The sequence below is a fragment of the Manduca sexta genome, chromosome 24, assembly GCF_014839805.1.
Source record: "Manduca sexta isolate Smith_Timp_Sample1 chromosome 24, JHU_Msex_v1.0, whole genome shotgun sequence".
NCBI classification, from domain to species: domain Eukaryota; kingdom Metazoa; phylum Arthropoda; class Insecta; order Lepidoptera; family Sphingidae; genus Manduca; species Manduca sexta.
In genome coordinates, this window is record NC_051138.1 from 11819423 (window position 1) to 11843959 (window position 24537).

At 41.0% G+C, this 24537-nt stretch overlaps 1 protein-coding gene and 1 long non-coding RNA gene across 2 annotated transcripts in view; one reads left to right on the plus strand and one right to left on the minus strand.

Annotated features, from left to right (window-relative positions):
• The first annotated feature begins 4302 nt into the window (after positions 1–4302).
• LOC115443057 (histone acetyltransferase KAT7) overlaps positions 4303–24537 on the plus strand; it is a 33587-nt gene continuing 13352 nt past the window's right edge. The window contains exons 1-8 of the mRNA XM_037442256.1: positions 4303–4500; positions 6175–6969; positions 13012–13190; positions 13328–13458; positions 14077–14270; positions 17032–17246; positions 17782–17959; positions 18758–18952. Of these exons, the coding sequence (XP_037298153.1) occupies positions 4486–4500; positions 6175–6969; positions 13012–13190; positions 13328–13458; positions 14077–14270; positions 17032–17246; positions 17782–17959; positions 18758–18952 (1902 nt within the window). The 5' untranslated portion in view covers positions 4303–4485. The remainder of the gene's footprint in view (positions 4501–6174; positions 6970–13011; positions 13191–13327; positions 13459–14076; positions 14271–17031; positions 17247–17781; positions 17960–18757; positions 18953–24537) is intronic.
• Positions 7169–12908, minus strand: LOC119190415. The gene is made up of 2 exons (XR_005112911.1): positions 12782–12908; positions 7169–7489 (listed from the first exon to the last, which is right to left on the minus strand). It is a non-coding gene; the product is annotated as an uncharacterized LOC119190415 (long non-coding RNA).

Below are 24537 nucleotides of genomic sequence, written 5' to 3' on the forward strand. Positions count from 1 at the left end.
AATACGTATACTTCCTTTCATTAATTATATTTATACTAGTTGTTTCCTGCAGCTTGACCCATTAACAAGTACGAATAAAAAGTAGCCTATTGCTTAGCTTAAAACTTTTATTAATGAAAAAAAATCAAAATCGAATAAGTAGTTTTAAGTTACATATTATAAAGTTTCATCCCCTGGTATCACTTTAAAGAGGATGAATTTCCAAAAGTGCCTTGTGCTTAATGTTTGGAAAATTTCATGTTTCTAAAAGCTATAAGTACAGATATTTTAACATAATTTTAGTTCGAAATTTTGTTGAAATTAACTATTGTAATAATTGTACTTCGTATTATATGCATTATATTGTATCTTTATTGTTCATGTTTTTACAATAACTGTTGTAATATTGCTACTTTGGTAGGAATTAGGAAATTAGAATGTAGATACCTACTTTACAACTTAATTTTACACATTGATTATAATAAGTTTTAACACATTATGTGACTATAAAAATAATAATTATTATATCTGTATTTACCATTAACTTAGTATTGTATTTAGTTATATAGATGATATAGCGTAGCATGGATTGGCGGCACCCGGAGGACATAATACGATGATTGATTTATGATGACATATAATATCGCGTAAAAACTTAAAGAAAACTATAAAAACGGTAAGGCACACAAGAACAACAACAAGTAAAGTTGTTATTGTTATTTATTTTTTTGCTGGATAATCGGCTTGCGTCCCCTTGAACCATGTGGACGGGTGCCATGATCCCCTTCGCCTCCCCGATTAAAGATGGCCCTGACAAGGAAATCATATCCGTAGTACACAGTTGATAGTTTTTTTTTTAGTACAGACCTCGCAGCCAACACCGGAGGATAACAACGAACGGTATACTAGCGTCCCCCGGCTCAGTGTCTGCAGGGCTCTGGACGAAAGTGGAAGAGGAAAAAAGGGAAAGGAAGAAGAACCATACTAGGATGGACGAAGAGGAAAGGAACGGGAAATGTTCGCGTGCCCTTGTTATGTTAATGCAACCAGGAGGTATACACACTGCACTGTGTGCCTAGCGCCGGGACAAATGTCCGGGGGGACTACGACTGTTCGACTGTATAACTGTTCCATGCAAGACGTGCATTTAACAGTTGATAGTTTGTTTCCATAGAGTGTCCTGACAATTTTCTTTGACCAGAAGAGTGAGTTGGAGTTGTGGCCTCTTGATGCCTGGCACTCGGGGCATACCGCTACCAATGCCTCTTGTGATTTAATTACTTAAGTTAGGTATAATTAATATTGTTATTCGTGTTTAGTGTCTATTTTCATTCGTAGAATCAATAGATTTATCGTCGTATATTTGTCGCGTGACCTTGTGTGAATGTAATATGATATGCTGTCATGACCCATGTAAAACATAATATGTAAAAATACACTGTTGGACCGATTTAAAGTTTGTTTTAATTATAAAATTAAGTTTATTGTTACCAATAGTAGGTATAAAAAAGTATACACCTGCGCCTGTGCGCTTCTTCTTCTAATTATGATACGTAATTACTAACAGATTGTTTTTTTTATATATATATAAAGGGGTACGAGAACAATTATTAACGCTAATAGAAAACAAAAAATGTACGCAAAAGACATATTGCGGTGCAAAAGTTTGTAACTCGGATATGTAATTACCATATATATTTTTGTTTTCCAGTATCGTTAACGATTTTAAAAAAGCATCTTGGCTACCCTCTCCAATAGTAAAAGGTTAGGCTCAAGTGGAACGAATTGTCGAGACGATTCTCCGTAAGGTTCAAATATCAAAGGCCTTTGACTTTTTTAAAAAAATTGTGTATTCTTTTTGAATTATCGCTTGATTTAATTAACGGTGAAGCAAAACATCATGAGGAAACCTGCATATCTGAAAATTTCTCTATAGGAATTTCGAGGGCGTGTAAAGTCTATCAATCCGCACTAGGCCAGCGAGGTGGACAAAGGCCTAATCCCTCTCAATAGTAGAGGAGGCCCGTGCCCAACAGTGTTGTTCTGCTGGAATCCCTAAACTAGATTTTAAAGATAAGGTCAGTAACAGTAACGGTTGAAGTGCACGATAGTCTAATTGGGAATAGAATGGACTGACGAGACGAAGAGCCACAGGTAAAAATCTAAGGCACACGCATCTGACATTTCGAAGGTTACGTATGTATTGTTTGTCAATTATCGTTCGTCTATAGGTGAATGAAAACATTGTGAGGAAACCTAAGTATATGTTACTGGAAATTCTTCATAAGAATGTCGTAGGTTCCTATGTGAAATCTACCAATGTAAACTAGGATTACGTGTTTGATTAAGGCCTAAACCTTCTCAGTAGTGGACTATGACTGTGCTCAGTGGTGACCGTTTCCAAAGTTTGGTATATAATAGAGGACTGGTATTATTATCAATATTAATAGTCATATTTGCTTCAACTATAAAGTATGTGTTTTGGCTACTCTTACGGATTTTACTTTTATATCTACCGTTCATCAAGAAGTTGGCTATAGAGGCAGAAAATCTAAAACTATTTTCTAGACAACTGAATGTTGACACACAGTGAATGACAAAGCAGCTATTTCGGTGCGCGGGGGCTTCTGAGCCCCTAAAAGGAGAAGGGCCGCACTAAGCGGCACCGCGCAAGGGTGGCTGCTGAGTACCACTTGGACTTCTCCGTCAAAGAAGCCCGCTGCCGGCCCTAATGCACCGAAGTTTTAGTTGGTTTACTGTACGTAGGGTTGCACATATGGATAGGACAAAGTAGCTACAACGCACTACAAACTTCAACGCTACTTCTCGACGGAATCAACGAAATTGAACCATCCCCAGTAAAGGGTAATCGGATTAGCATTTTATTTATTTTGATTCCGGTGAGCCGCAACAATACGTCCGTATTATAAGATTTCGTATTCCAGTCAGCTGGGCCCGGATTACAGAATATTCGCGAATTTTATACTCGTGAATCTATAATAACCGCATCTACGTAAATTACTGTTGTTTAACTACTGCAGTTCACAAAGTTCAGTATACTCATATACTAGATACTGTTTGTAAAGCAACATTTAGTTTGTCAAATATAACACTGGACCGCCTTAGTAATAAATCTTGAAACACCTAAAGCTAACTCAAGCCATTTACAAGATAAAAGACCTTAGCATTTTCCTGTACGTACTGTTCCCTTCTATCTAATTCATATTAATCTAAGTAATCTTGGAAATTAGGCTAATGGAGAAGCAGGGCCCGTATCGAGTTTCATTTTCATTAATTACCAATTATCTGTAAGCTGGACTCGAATGTTCCGAGATGAGAAGACAATCAAAATTCATCAGATTAAACTAAAACAGTGGCACTGAATGAGCCGGATGTTTCCAGTATTTTGTAGTGTCTGTAACACAGCTTAGTATAATATTGATGTCTTCCTTGTATAAATCTTTTCTACGTGAAATTGGGTTATAATTTTTTTTTTTTGTAGATCGGTCTAATATTGGGTCAGCGTAGAATTACCTATGATTAGCCGCCTGACTATGTCAACCCCCTCGAGAGAATTCATTTATTTCTAAAAACTTGTTGGCAGTCTGCGGCCTTTTATTTGTACCTAGGTACTCTGAATCCCAACCAAGGAGGCTTGCTGTGTAGGTATTCTATATCTGTATAATACCTGTTCAATGTCATGAAATCATTATGATAGTTGCATTAAGTACTTAATTTTTAACAATTTTGTAATGTAATTCAGCCAATAAGCCATAAATATCCACTGTAGGTAAGTTACCATTATGCAAATGTTACAAAAAATACTTTTTTATTGATTGGGATCAGTAGGTACATACATTAATCACAATATAATATTTTTTTAAAATACCTTTTATAATACTTTAAAAAAATACTATATAATGCAGTAAAACTAAAATCCTATATAAATAAAAAAATCAGTACGTCGCAATCGCACGCAATTTGGCACTTTGATACAGAAATTTATTATACTGCCATCTTTATATCACTCTTTACGCGTATTCAACCTAAAAAATTCATATCATAATAATATTTAAGCCTTTCACACAAGATGTCGCTATTCTCAAACATGTTATGCTTTTACGTAGGTAATATTGTATAATTGGATGCTTTTTTAAACAAGAAAATATCCACAGACAACATTAATTATTATAATTGATTATTAATGAATCGTTAAAAACTTGTAATGGAAACCAATGTCGAAACCAAATAATAACTATTTGAAACGAATATCTACTTTCATATATCTGGCAACATCAGGATTTGTTGTGCTGTCAAGTGTCAACTGTCAAGTTTTAATGATTTGATGCGCCTTGTATTTCATCTAAATGCACTAGAAAGTGCTTTTTCACGCACTAAAAGCACTGTACCGTTATTTACAATAAAAACAAACTAAAGGAATATAATCTCCCTAACGCTTCACAGGAGATCTAGTGCTTTTTTGGATTACAACAGACAATCTTCAAAATGACAAATCTCGATGTATGTATGAATATATCATAACTTACGATTTTGCAATCATTTGTATCAAGTTATTACATGTTACGAATGACACGGTTTGTTTCAGCCAGAAACTTTATCAGTATCTATAAAATTATGATGAAGAAACGGGAAAAAAAAGGAAACCTTTCGATGTAGAACCTTAGCCTAATCGATAAATTACTTAGTTTAAACATTAGAAATTTAAATGAATATATCCTTTAGTTGGGTATTTAAGTAGGCATTATATTATACAACGCTGGTATTATACATTAGTTTTGTATTAAGGTGATAAGGCAAGACCAAATAATAGGTATGCTTTACCTTGCATATAACTCGTGATCCACGACTACAAACCTGATTAAAACAAACAAACTGGTCAGATATACAGTATGTATTAAATTTATATAAAATATATGACCTTAATATTTTAAATTCCAGCACCAAGATATTATTGCCTTATTAACTATATTTCAAGCATGAAGGGAAAATGAACTCATAATTAAAGGATCTATTCTTACATTTTAATTGATAATATAGTTCAAAGAAGTAGCTAGCACAATGGTACATGCACATTGGAAGCCTTTTTCTTTTTTAAAAATTTACTATGCTTTGTCATTTTTGGTGTATATTTTCATTACCTACATACAAGCATGAACTACCACGTGTTTAAATAGGTCCCTCAACTAAAAGAACTTTATATCTGTAGCAATCTTCAACAATAATAATATCAGCCCTGTATTATATACTGTCCCACTGTTGGGCACTCGTCTACTAATGAGAGGAAATAGGCCTTAGTCCACCACGCTGGCCTAGTGCGGGCTGGTAGACTTCACACACCCTCGAAAATTCTTAATACAGAATTTGTCAGGTATGCAGGTTTCCTCACAATGTTTTCTTCATCGTTCAAGGAAGCGATAATTCACAAAGATTACCCACATAATTTTTTAGAAAAGTCAGAGGTGTGTGCCCTTGGGATTTGAACCTGCAGACATTCGTCTCGGCAGTCCGTTCCACAACCAACTGGGCTATCGCTGCTTTTTATCTTCAAAAAGGACATTGATAGCCTTTCGGGTCCATATATTGTTGGCAATCTTTTTTCTTTTATACAAGCACAACAAATTGCACCTGATGGTAAGTGGAGTGGGATCCAATAGAATATTGGCTGATGTCAGATGACTACCTTGACAGTCGACAATCATGCCAGCCTGTTGGAAAAGGTTAAATACAGGTGATTCCAGAACACAAAACACTTACTTGGGCCACTATGGTGGGTCTTTAATATTTTGAGTATGGTGGTCACAACCAGGCAGATATAAAATGTATCCTACCACCAGCTAAACATATTACTAGTATATTAGTACCTAACTAAACAATTGTCGTAAAAGATATTTGAGTAGTATAGTATGTACATTATTTTCTAAAAAAGATAATTGAAACAGTTTTTATGTCCTTTATCAATATAAACAAATCATCTTCAGACTTCAATGTTTTTAATGATATTCAAAGTGTATGTTATCACTACATAATAAATTCCTTAGCCATGTGTACTTGGCAATTGACATGGCCAGTGCCTCCAATGTTCCCATTTATAGTGGACAAAATTTCAAAGTTAACTTTATTTAGTAAACCAAACCCTTTATTTATATTTTATATATGTAACTTATATCATTTCAGGTGAGTAATAATAGCAGCACTGACAGCAGTTCGGGTTCCACTTCAGACACCAGCAGCAGCGAAAGTTCTTCAACCAGCTCAGGCTCTGGCTCCAGCAGCTCCGACTCTGAGTCCTCCATCTCAGACACCCCAGCAACCGCTGTACAAGCTCCTAAATCACCCACCAAACCTGAAGAACCTAAGAAGAAAGAGGAACCTAAACGACGCCCATCAAAAGTCAAAGTATCTTCCTCTAGTGATGATGATACTCCTAAAGTTGTTAGCCCTAAACCATTACCGGCACGAAGACGTTGTTCAGCAAAACCTAAATCAGCTGCAACAGTCTTGGCTAAAGGCAAAACTACTCCTAGGTCAAGTGGTGCAAAAACTCCCAAACCCACAAGTAAAACCCTGGCAAAAACAAAAACTGACTCGAGTGCATCAAACACTTCAAAAAAGAAGAGCATATTCTCACCAGACAATAGTTCAGAATCAGATTCAGAAAGCAAGTCCCCAAAGAGTCCTAAAGAATCACCTCCAAGTAAAAGTTCAACAAAATCTAGTGAAGAAAAGGATTCCCCTCAGACTCCACTTGATAATGATGACTCTAATTCTAAAGAGAGTGCAAAGAGAAAGATTGCAGTTAAGCAGAATGGACCACCACCAAAGAAAGCATCAGAAGACAAAAGCGCATCATCTTGTTCATCAAGCCAATCATCAGTGGAAACGGTGTCATCGGATAGTGACAGTGAACCTACTCCTAAGAAAGATGCCATAAAGACAGGAAAGACTAAACCTCCATCTAGTACTTTCAAGGTAAATTGCACTTGTCAGTATGTCAGCTGTCATAACATTCTGAGGAGTAATATCAATAGTAATAATTATAGTAATGATAGAAATGATCTCTTGTCGGCCTTCTGTCTAGACATTACTCACCTAACTGTTATGTGTAAATTTGCCATGCCTCTTTAAAAAAAGCGCCTTTATCCAATGTAGTTGAAGACAATTAATCTTCTTCTTCTTCTTCTTCTTTGATTACTGGCGACGAGCTTGATTATGAAGCTATTCCGCCAATGTCACGTTGTTTCAGACTGCAGATTACTGAGGTATTAATCTGGGTATTAAAGTTGAATGTCTTTATGATGAAGACTTTTGTTAATGGGAGAAGATAAACGAAGGGGATTTGACAGTTCCATAGAGAATATAACCACTACGTTAAGACAGTTCTTGAGTGACAGTTGACTCTCTTTTTTTCCCCTCGTAGCGTATTGAACAAAGAGAATTATAATATATATGGAAACGTATTGAATTGATGTTTTCCCCAAATGTTAGTGATCTACAACAACATGTATATGATAAGTAGACATCACGCATAGAAATATTATTTTAAACCAATAAATAAATAACACCACATGCATTAGATATAACTAAACGTACAGAAACATCTGACACTTATGACTAAAAAGTTAGAAAGGACTTTAGACTTAGACAGTTACCTATGTTATAACTTTATTTTGTTAATTTCTATAAATTTACATAGCTGTCTAACAAAGGGAGAGTCTACCAAGGAGAGGATACACTTGAAACTAGTGGGGCGGGAGACGTTATCAGGAAGAATATTATATAGGGGATATCGTAATTTGGGACAATTAAAGAATAAATGATCGGCGCTTCCTTCCTCCAAGCCACATTCACAAAGTGAATGGTCTCTAACCCTTAATTTTGCCAGATGAATCGGGGTGCATGCATGGCCGAAACGAAGACGACAGATTGTGGAAATAGCAGTTTTGTCCAATTGACGGAACTTGAAAAACCATGGTTTGACTGGGATATCTGGAACAATGTCTCCATAGTATTTTCCCTTCACCGATTTAGATACCCGCCACTGCTCATTCCATGTGCGAGTTAGTCGAGTAAGGGACAAAAGACATAAGTCTTGGCTGAAGTAATTGTAGTATTCCAAGGAACCACTCTGAGTCGCAAATTTTGCACAGGAGTCCACAGTTTCATTGCCATGAATCCCTTCATGACCCGGAATCCAGGCCAGTACTATTTTAAGGTTATGTAGAGCACACTCAAACAATGTCTGTCTTATTTTCAAGGTAATAGGGAATTTAGATTTGGAGCGGAACGGATTGGACATTATGGCCTGAAGACTACTTAAAGAGTCGGAAAAAATTATAGATTTATCTAATTTATGCGATTGGGCAAATCGAACAGCTTCAAGTATTGCTATAGATTCCCCTGTAAATACAGAGGTGCAGGGAGGAGATTTAAAAGAAAGTATGATGCGTGAATTAGGAATCCAAACAGCCGAACCCACGCACGCGTCATCTGATAATTTAGAGGCATCGCAAAACATTGGTAACCAACCCTCCCATTTTGAATTCAATATCTCATTAAAAACAATGTTTGCCTCGATTGTACCTTTATTTATGCCGAAATTGAGAAGGACAGAGGGTTTAAAAATTAGGGCCTTATAAGGAAGGGAGTACAAAGGACTAAGTGAGGATTGGAACGTTGGGCAAGATAATTGAGAAAAACTGCGGAAACTAAGAAGAAGACAAGGCATGGACCGTGGATTACTTGGAAGTGACTGTGAAAGAGTTCTAAGTTTATCTAAAAGAGGGTGAGAAGAAGATTGAACAATTTTAAAGAAAAATCTGTCACACAGGTACTGGCGACGGATATGAAGGGGGGGTTCAACGCACTCCACTTGCATGGCATTGATAGGAGTAGATTTCATAGCCCCCATAATTATACGTAAACATCTAGCTTGTATTTTATCCAAACTATTCAAACCTGCCTTATTACAATGGTCTAGCAGAAAACAGCCGTAATCCAGGTGACTTCTGATAATTGCATTGTATAGCAATTTTTGAGAGTAAGGATGTGACCCCACCAAACTCCAGACAGGGAACGCAAGATGTTAATCATTTTTTCACATTTTTGGGAAATGTAAAGGCAATGGGGGATACCAGTCATCCTCGAATCTAGTATAATGCCTAGAAATTTAGTTTGATAGACCTGAGTAATGACTTCGTCATCAATAAGGATTTTAACAGGGGGAATATTTCTTTTTTTTGTAAACAGCACAGAATTGCATTTTGATGTTGATAGGGTGAGACCATGAACATTTAACCAATCACCCAGATATGCTAGTGCCTGGTTTAAGTCAGATTCTACACAGTGAATAAATTTGGAAGATGAGTAAAGTACGAGGTCATCTGCGTATTGTAGGACTTGACAGTAACTGTTCACCACTACATCCAGATCATAAGTATAAATGTTGTAAAGCAGAGGACTCAGTACTGAACCTTGAGGTAGGCCTTTCCAGACAGTTCTAGGGGTAAGAATGTGTTATTGATTTTAATTACCACTGATCTGCTCGTCATCAAATTAAATATGAAATGTACCATCTTCTCAGGGACACTCAGCTTTAGAAGTTTTTCTCTGAGAACCGGAAGAAGAACATTATCATATGCAGAAGTGATGTCTAAAAAGACACCTAAAAGTACTTCTTTGTTTTGGAAAGAGCGGTAAATATCAGTTGTAAGAATGCTAAGACTGTCTAGAGTACTCATTCCTTTCCTGAATCCAAACTGCGTATCTGACAATTTGCCTAAGTTCTCCATGAACCAATCCAATCGATGTTTGAGCAGATGTTCTGAAATTTTAAGTAATATAGAGGAGAGGGCTATGGGTCTATATGAAGAAGAGTGAAGAGGATTTTTACCTGGTTTGAGAAGAGGAATAATAATTTGTGTTTTCCATGCATCGGGAACAACACCAGTTTCAAAAAAATGATTAATCAGTTTTAGGTAAAACTGTTTGCAGTTATCGTTAGCTCTTGTCAAGAACGAATAGGGAATGCCATCAAGCCCAGGAGATGAGTCGACAAGGCCGTCTAAAGACAATTGCAATTCTTCAAACGAAAATGGGGATGCTAGGGGTGAGTTGAAGGAAGAGGAGAATATAAGAGGGGAAGACAGGAAAAGTCTGGGACTGAAGGAGGGGCAATTTTAGAAGCAAATGAGTCGATCCAAGTGGAAGGATCATTGGATGGGGTATTAGAAAAATTACGGGCAGATCTAAACCTGTTTATTTGTCTCCAAACATATGATGAAGGGAATTTGGGTGACAGACTTTCGCAAAACCGCATCCAACCCTGCTTTTTTTTAAGGGATAATAATCTGCGGGAACGGGCCGACATTTGTTGAAAAGAAATGAAATTCTCTGTCGTCATTGAAGAGTTATATTTAATTTCAGCTTTGTGGCGTTGGTGAATAATGCTCGTGCACTCTGCATCCCACCATGGCGGCGACTTTTTGGATGATTTGCCTTTTTTAAGTGGAATGTGAGAGTCTGCAGACGAAGAAATCGCCTCAACGAATTTATTATATGCATCTAAAGGGTGTAAATTACTATTGCCAGATATAACATTTAATTGGGAATCGAGGGATGCTACATATGATGGCCAATCAGCCCCAGATAAACGATATTTGAGGAGAGGGAGAAGGGATTTTGAAGAGGAAAATTAAGTGGGACGGAGATAACAATTGGAAAATGGTCACTGCTAAAACTGTGGGGACTTATTTCCCAATGTAGTAGAGACGCAAGAGATGCAGAACAAATGGATAAATCTACAACACTCTTTGGATTCTGAGAAGGGTAAACACGACGGGTAGGAGACCCATCATTGATAACACAAAAATTAAAATCATCCAATATTTCGAGAAGAGGAAAGGAGACACGGTCACACCGATAGGACCCCCATGATGTATGGTGGCAATTAAAATCGCCCATGATTATCATAGGACTAGGAAGGGAAGATAAAATAGAACGAAGTTCAAGGAATATGAAGGAAGAAGGATGAGGGATGTAAATAGAAACAAAAGAAATGTTAAAACACCTCACAGCCACGACATTAAAGTTTTGACTATGAGGGAGGTACAGCTAACTGGGTATAAATGAGGGACTGACTTACAAATAAAGCACTTCCCCCATAGCCATCGTCCCTGTCATCCCGAAAACCTGCAAATCCAGGGACTCGAAAATGAGAGCCAGGGACAAGCCAAGTCTCGGAAATAGCAAGGATAGATGGGGAATATTTAGAAATCATAAGAGAAATTTCATGATTCTTATTGCGGATACTCTTACGAGTTCCACTGAAGAATCTTTATTGGATCCATTGTTAACAAGGGAAAAAATTAATTGTAATTTATTGGCAACGTTGGTCGGTAAGCAATCAGAATATGTGGATATAATAGTGAATACTAGATTTATAAGACCTTCTAGAAGGTTACTTTCTGGGAGAGAGTCATCTACAGGAGTATTCAAAGCGCAGCCATTTGGTTGTGAAGAGGCAGGATCAGAAGTAATATCAGAATGTAACACTCTATTATAGCTCTTACCTAATGGGGCTCGGGATCGAGGGGAGGAGAAAGTAGTTCTATTGTATGAAGAAGGTTTAGGAGGTGAATTATTGGGTGAAGGAGAAGGCATATTAATTGGGGAAGATAGATTAGGAGCAGATTTGATAGCTTGTGAATAAGAGTTATTAGGTTTAAAATTGGAGGATGCCATGTCGTAAGACACATTGTCCCTAGACATGAGCATTTTTATATTTTTTTGTCTGTCATGTTCAGGACAGCTTTTGTGTGTGGCAAAATGACTACCAGAACAGGAAGTACATTTAGCAGATTGCATGTCCACCGAGCATGAGTCACCTGGGTGTGGAAGAGAACATTTATAACATCTAGTTTTTGACCGACATTGGTTTTTAATGTGACCAAAACCGCAGCAGTTAAGACATTGAATTGTGGGAAGTATATATATATCCACAGGAAGAGAGTTATAGAAGTAATATACGTAAGAGGGTAATTTTTGTGACAGAAATGTAATTACAATAGTTTGAGTTGGTAGCCAACTAGGAGCACCATCTGTAATTACCTTTCTGCTGAGTCGTCTCGCTTTAATCGCTTTACCACATCCATCTGGAACTTCTATGTATTTAATGAAGTCATCCATGGAAACCTCAACAGGAATTCCTCGAACTACTCCCAACCGGGTCACATTGTATGACGGGATTGAAGAAACATAATTATTGAGTGATAAAGTAGGATTAATTAAAAATTATTTGCATCAACAGCAGTAAGAAATTCAATAGAAATTCTGTTGCGACCCACTTTTTTTACCCCATTTTTCATTATGTTTGGTATTTTATGCTTGAACAAAAACTGGCCAAAATTAATGGGTCTGATGGTCGATCCAGATGAAGGATCAGTTTCAACACGAGACACATGAACGATAAATGGACCTGTGCTTGAATCAGGGTAAGAACTCAAAAGTTCCTTGTAACTTGTGTGAGTGAATGAGGTTTGAATGGAAGGGCATTCAAGGACCGGTTGTGCTGAACTCGTTTTTGGTAGGGATGATTGTCTCCGAGGAGTCATCGCTTTGGCGTTTATAGGCCGATTGTCTAGCCACACTAGTATCAGGGTGCAGGGGAAATAACATCCATAGCAACCGTTTGGGAAATATCCGGGGATCGGGGGTCCGAGGTGATATGTCCATTGTTACTATATGAGATAGTAACAAGGACTAATTAATACACAAAAACACTTACCGACACCACTAAGAATATACAGAACACAATTCAATAGGAATTATAGTAATATAGAGATTTCCTGATTTTTTAAAAGGTTTAAATACAGAATCCCACTGACTCGTGTATCAGCTACCCTCAAAAAAAAAAAACAGCAAGACAATTAATAAAACAACATAATTGAAAAATGGCGAATGTGCATAAATTTGATGTATAACTATTTGGTGTAATTAATTGCATATTGTCAACAGCAAGACTCAGCGGGCAAGAGCGGCGAGTCGAGCTCGTCCCCCGTGGCCACGATGCCGCGCAAGCTCACGCGCTCGCTGTCGGCGCGCGTGTCGCGCATCGCCGCCGCGCGCTCCGTGTCCACGCCGCACACGCTCCACACCGACACCGACTCCGAGGACGACAAACCTAACGATAAGGGGTATGGGATGCCCATTATATTAATATCTACAGGGCAGTAGTGATGGGTGAATTTTTTCAAAAGATAACCCGTTGCAAAAATAACTGCCTTAGGTAGGAACAATTCATACTTTTCTCATTCTCCATATCAAATTCCAGTAAAGAAGTAAAGAAACCCACAAAGACGAGAATTGCGCCACCTTCTAAGTCACCGGTTGCGGCTGCCACGCTTACAGAGTCAACCGAACGACGCTGTCCTGTCAGAGGGTGCGATTCGACTGGACATCTAGGTAAGTATGATAATGGCTAGCTCGTGTTATATACTGGAGTATTGCTCGTTTACTTTATTATAGTGTGGGTTTCTTTATTTTTATATGGGGTTAGGAAAGTGACCATGCTGCATGTGATGGTAAGTGTAGTAGTGTACGCATAGATTTCCTAATGATTGAAGATGATTAATTACTCCTTGCCAGTTGATATAATTAGGCTTGTTTGGTGGAATATGTTCATTATGCCAATGCAACGTCATCTAACATCAACGTTGTATATAAAAAACACAAAGTGGATTTAACTTTTCCTAAAAGTTACAAAAATTCTTGCAAGTTAGTAGTGTCACCATCAGTGAGTGTTATAACTGGGTAATTATTACAAGGCCCTAATCACTTTTATTCGTAGGGATAGAATTAGATTAAAAATAATCATGTTGGTATAAATGAGAAATTCACGGTTCTCCTTTATCTTTCCGGATTATTGTAAATTTTTAAAAGATATCTAGAAACTTTCTAGTTCTCACACTCAGCACTACAACTTTTGTAAGGCAGGATCAGAAGTGGCTTTATAAGGATGTGGAATTATTTGATATATAATTGGATAATGCAAAAAATATATAATGTATGTGCATTGTGCAGGCGGCAAGGCGCGCACGCACTTCTCCCGCGACGCGTGCCCCGCCTACCACAACGTCACGGACGCGTGGTGCGCCGCCGCCAGCGAGGAGCGCGCCGCCGCCGCCGCCGCGCGCCGCCGCGCCACCAGCGCGCTCGCCTGCCGCGTGCGACACATGCCCACGCTCGACCAGCGCGCCTACCAGCTCAAGGTCAAGGTGAGCATGCTTCTGACATCTAACTAGTACGGAACGTCTCAGCGAGGAGCGCGCTGCTGCCGCCGCCGCGCGCCGCCGCGCCACCAGCGCGCTCGCCTGCCGCGTGCGACACATGCCCACGCTCGACCAGCGCGCCTACCAGCTCAAGGTCAAGGTGAGCATGCTTCTGACATCTAACTAGTACGGAACGTCTCAGCGAGGAGCGCGCTGCTGCCGCCGCCGCGCGCCGCCGCGCCACCAGCGCGCTCGCCTGCCGCGTGCGACACATGCCCACGCTCGACCAGCGCGCCTACCAGCTCAAGGTCAAGGTGAGCATGCTTCTGACATCTAACTAGTACGGAACGTCTCAGCGAGGAGCGCGCCGCTGCTGCTGCCGCGCGCCGCCGCGCCACCAGCGCGCTCGCCTGCTGCGGTGTGACACATGCCCACGCTCGACCAGCGCGCCTACCAGCTCAAGGTCAAGGTGAGCATGCTTCTGACATCTAACTAGTACGGAACGTCTCAGCGAGGAGCGCGCTGCTGCCGCTGCCGCGCGCCGCCGCGCCACCAGCGCGCTCGCCTGCCGCGGTGCGACACATGCCCACGCTCGACCAGCGCGCCTACCAGCTCAAGGTCAAGGTGAGCATGCTTCTGACATCTAACTAGTACGGAACGTCTCAGCGAGGAGCGCGCCGCTGCCGCCGCGCGCCGCCGCGCCACCAGCGCGCTCGCCTGCCGCGTGCGACACATGCCCACGCTCGACCAGCGCGCCTACCAGCTCAAGGTCAAGGTGAGCATGCTTCTGACATCTAACTAGTACGGAACGTCTCAGCGAGGAGCGCGCCGCCGCCGCCGCCGCGCGCCGCCGCGCCACCAGCGCGCTTCGCCTGCTTGCAGTGTGCGACACATGCCCACGCTCGACCAGCGCGCCTACCAGCTCAAGGTCAAGGTGAGCATGCTTCTGACATCTAACTAGTACGGAACGTCTCAGCGAGGAGCGCGCCGCCGCCGCCGCCGCGCGCCGCCGCGCCACCAGCGCGCTCGCCTGCCGCGTGCGACACATGCCCACGCTCGACCAGCGCGCCTACCAGCTCAAGGTCAAGGTGAGCATGCTTCTGACATCTAACTAGTACGGAACGTCTCAGCGAGGAGCGCGCCCGACACATGCCCACGCTCGACCAGCGCGCCTACCAGCTCAAGGTCAAGGTGAGCATGCTTCTGACATCTAACTAGTACGGAACGTCTCAGCGAGGAGCGCGCCGCCGCCGCCGCCGCGCGCCGCCGCGCGCCGCCGCGCCACCAGCGCGCTTCGCCTGCTGCGGTGCGACACATGCCCACGCTCGACCAGCGCGCCTACCAGCTCAAGGTCAAGGTGAGCATGCTTCTGACATCTAACTAGTACGGAACGTCTCAGCGAGGAGCGCGCCGCCGCCGCCGCCGCGCGCCGCTGCGCCACTCAGCGCGCTCGCCTGCCGCGGTGCGACACATGCCCACGCTCGACCAGCGCGCCTACCAGCTCAAGGTCAAGGTGAGCATGCTTCTGACATCTAACTTAGTACGGAACGTCTCAGCGAGGAGCGCGCCGCTGCCGCTGCCGCGCGCCGCCGCGCCACCAGCGCGCTCGCCTGCCGCGTGCGACACATGCCCACGCTCGACCAGCGCGCCTACCAGCTCAAGGTCAAGGTGAGCATGCTTCTGACATCTAACTAGTACGGAACGTCTCAGCGAGGAGCGCGCCGCCGCCGCCGCCGCGCGCCGCCGCGCCACCAGCGCGCTCGCCTGCCGCGTGCGACACATGCCCACGCTCGACCAGCGCGCCTACCAGCTCAAGGTCAAGGTGAGCATGCTTCTGACATCTAACTAGTACGGAACGTCTCAGCGAGGAGCGCGCCGCCGCGCCACCAGCGCGCTCGCCTGCCGCGTGCGACACATGCCCACGCTCGACCAGCGCGCCTACCAGCTCAAGGTCAAGGTGAGCATGCTTCTGACATCTAACTAGTACGGAACGTCTCAGCGAGGAGCGCGCCGCCGCCGCCGCCGCGCGCCGCCGCGCCACCAGCGCGCTCGCCTGCCGCGTGCGACACATGCCCACGCTCGACCAGCGCGCCTACCAGCTCAAGGTCAAGGTGAGCATGCTTCTGACATCTAACTAGTACGGAACGTCTCAGCGAGGAGCGCGCCGCCGCCGCCGCCGCCGCGCGCCGCCGCGCCACCAGCGCGCTCGCCTGCCGCGTGCGACACATGCCCACGCTCGACCAGCGCGCCTACCAGCTCAAGGTCAAGGTGAGCATGCCTCTGACTGTATATCCGGTTACAATGGACCGGTATAATTGTATCCACTGCCGAGGGGTAGTCATCTCTTGTTAGTCGATTTTATTCGACGCCACTCCATCTGTCACTGCGTGCTCACTTTGTCGTACACGTTTAAAAAGCAAAGGTGATGCGTTCAAGTCTCATAATAGCTAACTTACCTTGGCTGTCATATCCATAATCGGGATCAACACAGCTCTTGCATAATGCTGGTTGAAGCAAAAATAAAAATTATATTGGTATCCAATCGGATTCTCACATGCAAGAGTTATTCCATCTATTCGATAAAAACTAACAACGCATATCCTTTATAAGCGTTGTTATTTTTCTATATCTTTACTTATTAATTATGTATACATCCCTCATAGTTATACAATATTTTGTATTATCTCCTGTGCTGGTAAATGCTGTTCAAATTTAAGACATATACATATTAGTAAGGCGGTTCATTTACACCACAATATTTTCCCAGGATATGCGCTCGAAATGGAAAGGCAGCCAAGAGTTACGCGAGAAACTTGCTGCTTCAGGCAACGACGAACTTAATGAAGAAAGGGAGCCAATACTAGATGGATTCGCGCCTGATTATGACCTCAAACTTTTCAGGGAAGCGCAAGCTTTGGGGGCTATCAAAATAGAGGAGGAACTAGCAGACCTACCGGCAGATAGAGGCACCAGGTATCTAATGTGTGTAATGGCTCTTAATTCGGTGACGTGCTGATTAGCTTCTGTGTTTATTGCACGCGTAACATATTGTATTGATACGCCTAAACGAAGGTAAAATGGATTATAGAGATACATGATAAGATTCATAAATGCACATCTTTACAGACGCTTTTTAAGGGCATTGTGTGTGTATGTGTGCGTATGCGTGTACGTGTGCGTATGCGTGTGCGTGCGTATGTGCGTGCGCGTTTGCGTGTGCGTGTATTGCTATCTTTATTATATTTATACGGGTACAACAAATTCACCCCCTGCACCTCATGGTAAGTGGTATAGGGTTCAGAGAGGCTGTCAACTAACAAGATGGTAACTCCTCGCCAGTCAACTCAAAGATGCCAGCCTGTTTTAAAAACCAAATATATCACAGACTGATTCTAAAACGCGACACACTCATTAGTTTGTCTTGATATTGATTTGCAAAGGATAATTCCGATGTATAATAACGTATGACGTGTATTGGCATATTTCAAAAGCGCATATCGTTTGTAAACTACGGCAGGTACGTGGTGATGGGCAAGTACATGATGGAGGTGTGGTACCAGTCGCCGTACCCGGGCGAGGCGGCGCGCGTGCCGCGGCTGTTCGTGTGCGAGTTCTGCCTCGCGCACCACCGCTGCGGCGCCGGCGCCGACCGACACGCGCGCAAGTGCGTCTGGAAGCACCCGCCCGGAGACGAGGTCATTCACTCACTCACTCACTCACTCACTCACTCATTTCATCGCTCATTCAATCCCATTGAACAAATGAACACTTAGAATGTAGCAAAAAACACAACACAACTTCGTGTCCTTATTGGATTAGTTAAAAGACTAACACGTAACCGAGGCATAGGTCTCCCGATCAATCACAAACATCAAAATTTAAAAGACATCGATTTACAAGACGCGTTTTATGTACATTCTTAAGAGGTGTGATTTATGATTTCCTCAATATTTTCTCATAATTTTATAATGTATGTATAAAGTACTACATTTCATAATTTATTTAGATTCAGCAATCGTACCGTATCTGACCTCGTCACTCAACATCTAGGGCATATATTGCGCAATTTTTAGCGTCGGCGCCACCGAATGGTCAGAGCGGTCAGTGCCTAAAACTATAATTTCTTTTAATAACTTGGGACATAACGCGACTTATGTGGTTTTTATCGTCATTTGAAAAAAATTACCTAAATAAACCTCAGTAAAAATAATTTAAAATACGCCCTAATGCCACTACAACTATTCTATACGAATTTATCCCACCGGCAACATCACACTTTCAGTCAGAAATTCAATCACACACTCCACCACTTTCGCACTGAACTACAAAATAATGAAATGATCCAAAAATTGGAAAACTAAAATCGGGATGTTTTGCAAAAATATTCGTTAATAATCGATAATTTTTGGCTCAATATTAGCAGAGATAAAGACGAATGGTTTAGTTTATTCACGCAATGTTAAAATGAGCCTAATAAATAAATTATCCCACAGGTGTACAGAAAGGACAATCTAAGCGTGTGGCAAGTGGACGGCCGTAAACACAAACAATACTGCCAACAGCTGTGTCTGCTAGCGAAGTTCTTCCTCGACCACAAGACGCTCTACTACGATGTGGAACCTTTCCTCTTTTACGTGATGACCAGCGCGGACAGTGAAGGATGTCACATAGTCGGATATTTCAGTAAGGTGCGTTAGTAATGTTAGTGGTTGGACCAGTAATGGACATAATACTATCAGTATTGCTGGTAATTGTGTATGCTAGTGTAGTTCTTCCTTGACCACAAGACGCTTTACTATGTGGTACCTTTCCTCTTTTACGTGATGACCAGCGCGGACAGTGAAGGATGTCACATAGTCGGATATTTCAGTAAGGTGCGTTAGTAATGTTAGTGGTTGGACCAGTAATGGACATAATACTATCAGTATTGCTGGTAATTGTGTATGCTAGTGTAGTTCTTCCTTGACCACAAGACGCTTTACGATGTGGTACCTTTCCTCTTTACGTGATGACCAGCGCGGACAGTGAAGGATGTCACATAGTCGGATATTTCAGTAAGGTGCGTTAGTAATGTTAGTGGTTGGACCAGTAATGGACATAATACCATCAGTATTGCTGGTAGTTGTGTATGCTAGTGTAGTTTTTCCTTGACCACAAGACGCTTTACGATGTGGTACCTTTCCTCTTTTACGTGATGACCAGCGCGGACAGTGAAGGATGTCACATAGTCGGATATTTCAGTAAGGTGCGTTAGTAATGTTAGTGGTTGGACCAGTAATGGACATAATACCATCAGTATTGCTGGTAGTTGTGTATGCTAGTGTAGTTTTTCCTTGACCACAAGACGCTTTACGATGTGGTACCTTTCCTCTTTACGTGATGACCAGCGCGGACAGTGAAGGATGTCACATAGTCGGATATTTCAGTAAGGTGCGTTAGTAATGTTAGTGGTTGGACCAGTAATGGACATAATACCATCAGTATTGCTGGTAGTTGTGTATGCTAGTGTAGTTTTTCCTTGACCACAAGACGCTTTACGATGTGGTACCTTTCCTCTTTACGTGATGACCAGCGCGGACAGTGAAGGATGTCACATAGTCGGATATTTCAGTAAGGTGCGTTAGTAATGTTAGTGGTTGGACCAGTAATGGACATAATACCATCAGTATTGCTGGTAGTTGTGTATGCTAGTGTAGTTTTTCCTTGACCACAAGACGCTTTACGATGTGGTACCTTTCCTCTTTACGTGATGACCAGCGCGGACAGTGAAGGATGTCACATAGTCGGATATTTCAGTAAGGTGCGTTAGTAATGTTAGTGGTTGGACCAGTAATGGACATAATACCATCAGTATTGCTGGTAGTTGTGTATGCTAGTGTAGTTTTTCCTTGACCACAAGACGCTTTACGATGTGGTACCTTTCCTCTTTTACGTGATGACCAGCGCGGACAGTGAAGGATGTCACATAGTCGGATATTTCAGTAAGGTGCGTTAGTAATGTTAGTGGTTGGACCAGTAATGGACATAATACCATCAGTATTGCTGGTAGTTGTGTATGCTAGTGTAGTTTTTCCTTGACCACAAGACGCTTTACGATGTGGTACCTTTCCTCTTTTACGTGATGACCAGCGCGGACAGTGAAGGATGTCACATAGTCGGATATTTCAGTAAGGTGCGTTAGTAATGTTAGTGGTTGGACCAGTAATGGACATAATACCATCAGTATTGCTGGTGTGGTGGTTGTGTATGCCAGTGACGAAAGATGACATTTCCCGAAAGGGAACTCGACACAACATATAAGTAGTAATATATAATTCACTTAAGTTTAAGCAGATGGAAATTTTGTTAATTGTTTCTTGTGGAGTCGTTTCTGCAATTTAATTTCAATTATATAAGTTTAAGGAAAGCAATATAGACTTAATGTAATTTACTGCTTAAGTACTGTCAATAATTATCGTATTCTATATTATGCCTTTGGTAATATGTATAATTGCAGTCTGAAAATTGTTCTGAGAATTAATAATAATAATAATATCAGCCCTGTATTATATACTTGCCCACTGCTGAGCACGGGCCTCCTCTACTACTGAGAGGGATTAGGCCTTAGTCCACCACGCTGGCCTAGTGCGGGTTGGTAGACTTCACACACCTTCGAAATTCCCATAGAGAACTTCTCAGATGTGCAGGTTTCCTCACAATGTTTTCCTTCACCGTTAAAGCGAACGATAAATTCACAAAGAATACACACGATTTTTAGAAAAGTCAGAGATGTGCCCTTGGGATTTGGACCTGCGGACATTCGTCTCGGCAGTCCGTTCCACACCCAACTAGGCTATCGCCGCTACTGAGAATTATTAGATGATACATAAATTTCACATAAAGGTAAGCCGGCAGGAATCGGGTTAAATGGACCGTTGGCCACTCGTGTATGCTAGTGTAGTTTTTCCTTGAACACAAAATGGTTTACTATGATGGGGGATCATTCATATTCTACGTGATGACCAAAGTGGGAAGACATATCAGTTGGATTCAAAGAGTTCTTAATTTATATAAAGTGTATATTGGAAAGATTGTTATACAAAAATTATGCGCTCATGTAAAATTTGCATGCGGTGATTACTCTACTATGAAATAGCAAAACACTAATGTAATATACTTCATATTTTTCCAACATCGTAATTTAAACGTTTTTAGTACGCATATTCTCATATTTTGTGTATCGTTATTTTTGTATAAGAACGCCGTGATATCTCAAATAAAATACACGGACATTTCAAATAAGACAACTACTTATTACCAATCGGTTATAACTTATGGAGTACAAATTTTGCTCTGTCAGGGCGGTGATATAGGTAAGGTAAATTATAGTCACTGAGTATGGTAATGTTGGACTAAATGCTAGCAATATCGCCGGTAGTTGCTTAAGCTAGCGAATTTTTTTACCTGAACGCAAGCTGTTCTACTTCTGCAATGATTTAAACCCAAACGCATATTACGACGTCAACTGTTTCAAAAGACTAGAAAGAACAGATATCTCTTATACTCCGGTTACATTTGAATATGCTTTTGGTTCACCCATAGTTAGAGTTTAATATCTTTATTGACATATACTTTTACTTTATCTACCTTATTTAAATATCTATTACCCTTCTAGATAAAAACTCAATATTTAAGAGATAATTTATCCGCGGTATTACTACTAGCCTCCCTCTTTCATGTTCCAAAATGAAAAAAAAACCTATTAAAAAATCACAACTAGACATCCATTACAAAGGAACGTCATTCAAGTCGATAAGCAAAACTACGCTCGCCGCTTAGCAAAAACACAATTACAACCTGCAAATGACTATACATAGACTGTATAGCCCCGTCGCGTACTACAGTCATTGAGACCGGCGCGTCAGCTGTGAGTTCGACGACCTGGCGCGGGGTGAGACACGCCCCCGCCGACCCCCCGCCGACCCCACACCGACCCCACACCGACCCCACACTCCACGCCGACATGGCCCAACCCCACGGGATGCACCCCGCGTGTGAGGCTGTTGCATGCCTAGACTACTACGAACGTACTATTGACTCTGTTGTAGTTAAATTTGGGGGTTGGGTTTTCTTGTTTATGGAAATTGAAATCTTATTTTTATTTGGTGTTATAATAACGCGATTCTGAATAATAAACAGGATTTGCTGAAACATTTGTTAAGATATATAAGGCTTTTTTTTTTTCAATTTAGAAACGAACAACACATTAAGCCAGCTGGTGGATTGAAGCCTAAAACCTTTACAGTAGTACTCGGTCTACGCCCAGTAACCATGGAGCATTATGTTATGCAGAACTGATATTATTATTATTATTATAGAGGACAAAATCTTTCATACCTAGTGAATAAATCTGCTCAATAAATTTAAATATCATTAACTTATATATATCAAATAATTATCTCAAAATTGTCTGCCGAAAAGGTAGCGGCTCTAAAATTGAACAATCTCCCAATGAAAAGCTGAAACGAGCGTATCTGTGCGATGTGTTGTGGCGATTTCAATTACACGCTCGCGCCGCGCTTTAGTATAACGCCTTTCTGTCCTGTCCGTCGACCTGATATGGACCTAGGGTTGCACGTACGTTTTGAAAATATACTGAAATATATCATCCAAAACCCAGGTCACCCTTACCAAAATACTAACAGGATGTCCCTTTTCTTTAAAATGTGTAATGCTGAAATACAAAATATTGTTTGGTATTCCACTGCGCTCGCCATCCTGAGACGTGTGATGTTAAGGCTCATTATGTCCAGTAGTTACACAAGATAGTTAAAAACTTCCATCTTTATAAACACGCATGGACAAAATAGCATGTTAAAATGAAAAGAATGAAGTGTTCACTCGTGGGTTATTGCGTTTTTGGTCGGCGGCTTTTATGAAGCTATTAATTGTTTCGAAGGGCTGCCAGTCCGAGTGCCAATTGCCTGTATTAAAAATGTAGTTTTAACTATATCGGTATAATTTAACTGCACAGTATTGTGTAATAAATTAGGACGATAAACTATAGAAAATTATTACTATCAAAAATAGAACGCTGTTTAAGTGTGTATTTAATTAACTTTAAAATTACTTAAAAATGGTAAACAACAGAAATTATAACATAAAAGACATAGTAAAGAAGGTTTAAAAGTACGTTTCAAACAAAAATCTTCCTTATAAGTTCTGCTATAGGTCTTCTTTCCAAAATCCACCTCATTGCAATCGATAGTCACTGACAGTCTACGCTGGTCGTAGCCCCGTAGCACTCGACGTAAAACTACGTGACGTAGCTCGTAACGCTACGGCGTAGTAGCGTCGAGTGGCGCATCGTGGCTCTACATAAGCACTGGTGTAAAATGGCTATATGTCATGTTGTATGAATTAAAATTTGCAATGAAATCATTGAAATTTGAAAAATAACGTTTATTGAATACGTGGTATATGTTGTGTTAATAATTAATAATATCCATCAAATACGTACTTGTTCAATAATATTTATTTATAACAGTCAGGTATACTGACCACTATTGACTATACCATTGAGTACTTTTCTGTGCTTAATTAATAATAAATAATACTACTATTAAAAGATTTCAGACTGTTATCATATCTAACTTTTCTTACTAATAACCGGATATTTTATGTGTTGTTAATGGAATCCGAGAGACCAACTCCTCGTTTTGGTTATTTGATAATGCTACTAAAAGTTTTTCCCATGATAACTGACTCTACTTCCTCCTAAAATATATCAAATCTAAGATTTATTTAAGATGTATGTGTATTTAATGAGGTATTTGTAATAAGTTAAATCTATTTGAAAGAAAATGGCACACATACTTGCTTAACATATAGAACTATATATATCTTTTTTAAGGACTTACATTCCATAAATAAGGCACACTTTCAAAACCTTGAAAAACCGGTAATTTATTATTAATATTGTAATTAAATACTAAAATAGCGAGCACAACATCCGCATAGAGACTTGAGACGGATGCGACGTCGACGGTGCATCGACCCCGCGCCGTCTCGGCTAACTCATCTAAGTCTCCGCGTTAAGGTTTAAGCGCACGATGCACTTCTGTCACAATAATACTTGCCTATACTTAGCGTGGGTATTTAATTGCTTATTATTTTTTTTTTTTTTTTTGTAATATATAACCTGCGGTTCCGATTAAATTATAAATTAATTGAAACTGCCAATACAAAAAATACAAAAAGTGCCTAGAACATAGTATAAACCTATTCCTGTCGG